Source organism: Mus caroli, unplaced genomic scaffold, assembly GCF_978045245.1.
Source record: "Mus caroli unplaced genomic scaffold, Mus_caroli_1 scaffold_18, whole genome shotgun sequence".
Taxonomy (NCBI): Eukaryota; Metazoa; Chordata; class Mammalia; order Rodentia; family Muridae; genus Mus; species Mus caroli.
The window spans coordinates 81,459,642-81,463,495 of record NW_028227273.1 but is presented as its reverse complement, the minus strand read 5'-3'; the positions used below and the strand labels follow the sequence as shown (position 1 = coordinate 81,463,495).

At 45.9% G+C, this 3,854-nt stretch overlaps 1 protein-coding gene across 1 annotated transcript; it reads left to right on the top strand.

Annotated features, from left to right (window-relative positions):
* Positions 1-853: 853 nt before the first annotated feature.
* LOC110284189 (sperm motility kinase 2B) lies at positions 854-2,915 on the top strand. The gene is made up of 2 exons (XM_021149878.3): positions 854-2,368; positions 2,775-2,915. Exon 1 carries the CDS (start codon positions 869-871, stop codon positions 2,321-2,323), a length of 1,455 nt encoding a protein of 484 aa, XP_021005537.2. The 5' UTR covers positions 854-868; the 3' UTR covers positions 2,324-2,368; positions 2,775-2,915.
* Positions 2,916-3,854: the final 939 nt, after the last annotated feature.

Below are 3,854 nucleotides of genomic sequence, written 5' to 3'. Positions count from 1 at the left end.
TTGTACAAATAAATACAGTGGCCACACCAGCTTATATCCTCCCATGGACAACTTACATGAGGGTTTCCATCCCCTACATCCATCCACACCAGCATTGGTGACTTAGCCATGTGATTAAAATAAGATAAAATCTCGAACTAGTATTAATTTTCATCTCCCTCACGGTCCTATATAAATATGTATATAAATACATACATATATATATATATGTATATATATATATATACACACACACACATTACTCAGCCGTTTCCACGTCTTCTGATCCTCTTCAGATCCCTATTCCAATTATTCCCAATTATCCTATGTGCTCATTTCTCTGTGATTTTTTTTTCTTTGTGTTTTCTAGAAGTTTTGATGAGTTTGTTATATTGATCATTTATACATTCCTTGTACATTTTTGTTTGTTTTCCACGACAGGATTTCTCTGTATAGCCCTGGCTATCCTGGAACACACTCTGTAGACCAGGCTGGCCCCGAACTCAGAAATCCACCAGCCTCTGCCTACCGCGTGCTGGGATTAAAGGAGTGTGCCACCACTTCTGGCTCCTCACTTAGTAATATTTCTCCTTAGTGTTGCTCAACTGTGCCCCTCTCTCCTAGTGACTTGCAGCTAGGTTTTTTAATTTGGATTTTCTTGGCTTTGTATGTAGTTTTGCTTTTCTGGGTTTCTACTGTTGTTATTTTTGGTTGGGTTTATTTTTTGGGTTTGCTTATTTTTCACTATTTTTATTTTTATCTTAGCTTTCTTTCTTCCCTTTATTTCTCCCCAAACCCCTTAGGTAGCATTTATACTTTGTTACCTCAATTGGGCTCTGGGAGTCAACAGAAGTCAGAAAAGCTCAGATCCAAACCTGCTTTCTCTGACATGGAGAGTTTTCATGCTCAATATGTGTTGCTAGAGACTCTCGGCCATGGAGGCTGCGCCAAGGTGAAGCTGGCCCGGCACCGCCTCACAGGCACCCACGTGGCTGTCAAAATGATTCGAAAGAGGGAGTATTGGTGCAACCCTCTCATGTCTGAGGTAGAGTTACTGATGATGACCGATCATCCGAATATCATCTCTCTCCTTCAAGTCATTGAAACCAAGAAGAATGTATACCTCATTATGGAGTTGTGCGAGGGCAAATCACTTTACCAAAACATCCGAAAAGCTGGTTACCTGCAGGAAGATGAAGCACGCGAATTATTCAAGCAGCTCTTAAGTGCTATGAACTACTGCCATAACCAGGGTATAGTTCACAGGGACCTGAAACCGGACAATATTATGGTAGAAGAAGATGGGAAAGTAAAGATCATTGATTTTGGATTTGGCACCCAAATGAAGCCAGGGCAAAAACTCAACTTATACTGTGGGACTTACCCATTTAGTGCTCCTGAGGTGTTCCTTAAAAGACCCTATGATGGGCCCAAGATCGATGTATGGTCTCTTGGAGTTGTGCTGTATTTTATGGTGACTGGAAACATCCCGTTTGATGCTGCCAGCATACAAAAGCTGCTAAAGAGAAGTGTTGCAGAAAAGTATTCTGTTCCCTATAGACTGTCAGTAGAGCTGCGAGAACTGATTAGTCTCTTAATGACGGCCAACCCCAAACTTAGGCCCACTGTTGCTGAAATTATGATGCATCCCTGGGTCACAAAAGGCTCAGGGGCATTCCCAGATCCTTGTGAAGAACAGATCCCCCTCAAGCCAGACCCTGCGATTGTAAAAGCAATGGGACATATTGGGTTCCAAGCTCAAGACATTGAAGATTCGTTACGTCAGAGAAAATTCAACCAAACCATGGCGTCTTATTGTCTACTGAAAAAACAGATTCCTAAGGAATGTGACAGGCCAACCCGGGCTCGGCCCGTGAATCCATCCGTTACCCCATTCCCTTCCCTTGTTGATACTGCTACTTTCCATCTCAGACTTCGGAGGAGAGAGACTGAACCCACATGTCTCCGGTCATCCACCAATAGACAAGTGTCTGTCTGCAGCAAGAGTACTAGTAGGAAAAGAGACAGAAGAGTCAGTTGGCCCGGTGGTCTCCCCAGGCCAATCCACACAACACCCACAATGGACCTCACACACACCCGTACTAGGAGTGAACCCTGCATTTACTCAGTGTTTTGCAGAATTCAACCAGACAGCAGCGATGAGAGTACAGAAGGCCACACCACAGCCTCAGCAGCAGATAAGCCTGTCCGCAGCAGGGGCTGGCCCAGAGGCATCAGGGGGTGGACAAGGAAGATAGGAAATGCGATGAGGAAGCTCTGTTGCTGTATCCCATCAAAAAAGACATCTCACGTGGGGCAGAACAGAGTCTCCCCCCAAAAATAAGACACAGAAAGGGTGTCAGGAGAACAAGCATCCGGCACGGCCCAGGTATGTTTCTGTATATGCATGTATCTATGTTACTCATATCTCTGTCAACTGGCAGATTATACTTATGTATATGTGGGGAAGCTAGGTCTAGACACCGTGAGATGATTGTTAAATGGAACCTGCCAATAGGTCTAGCATCCCAGAAGGTATCTCCCGTATGTACCCTGCACGTTGAACAAGGAGGAGAACTGACCATGCTAGGGGGAGGAAGTGGGAGAAGGAGGAGGAGGAGATGCTGAGGGAGGAGAGGGTGGTATGTGGTGGGAGCTAGGAGATGGGGGGAAGAGGTTCAGACATGAGGAGGTAACTTGGGGGAGCAGTGTGAAACAGGACAATCACACCTGAAGACATGCCTTATGCAGCTGAGGTTCTCAGAGTCCCTCTCATGTGTGCCCTTGCATTTTAGACCAGAGGATGCCAGATGCTACGATTCTACAGTTACAGTTATTGGAAAGGACCCATGTATAGACATGGACCTGCAAAAGGGAAACTTGTGAAAAGGCATCATGTTCCGGGTTCAGCGTGCATCACTCAGAGCCCCGAGTCCAACCAAGTAGGAAGAAAGCAAATGATGAAATCCCAGATGGCCTCTGGGATCACCATTCAGAGCAGGGGCTGAAAGCCTGTGCAAAGCTGGTAGAGGCGGAAGCCCTTCTGCCTACCCAGGGTCATAATCAGACTCCTCCTCTGAGAATAAAATAGATGTTTGTGAAAGATGACCTCGGAGATTTTCCTGCCTCTTCTTTACATAGGAAAATTGTTCCTGTTGTGTTCAAAAGCCGCAGGAAGAATAACTTGGCACCCCAAGCCACCAGATCATTAAAAGTGCCTTTGAAGGGACCAAGCTTTCAGGTACCTGAAGTGGGGAAGTGTAGAAGATGGGTGTGGACTTTGGGTCCTTTTCGACCCATCAGCATGATCAGAAGGACCAGAGAGAACATTAGATACCATCAGCTTGATCCACTTCCACAGAGGCAAGCACGGTAACCCTGTGAATTCCTGCAGATTCGGCGTGAGTTGTAAGATCAGACAGTCTGGAGTTAGCTAAATATCAGTGTCTCTTGGCCTCAAGGGAGAAGGGAGTTTGGATTCCAGCCCTGGCCTAGTCCTGTAATAAACAGTCAGTCCCCCTCAAACGCAGACAGCAAGGTCTACATGATGTTCACAGCTCCCCTGGCCTGAAACCGTCCTGTGATTGATACTACAAAACAGGAAGCAGCAACTTAAACTTGAGAACACTGACTCAGGCTAGGGAGAGCTCCAGGGCACTTGATCTCAACTGCAATGTCAGAAGCTGAGCCACAATGACCAGTGGTGGCAGGTTTCTTTTCTGTTCTCAGGCCTGGCAATGAAGTGTGCACTTCACATATGAGGATCTTTCTTCCCAGTCGTACTGTCTGCAGATATGAGGTTTTTCAATAGTAGACTCACAACCCCAGAAAAGTGTCTTCAAAAGGAAAGAGCTACACACTGCACTGACCATAGC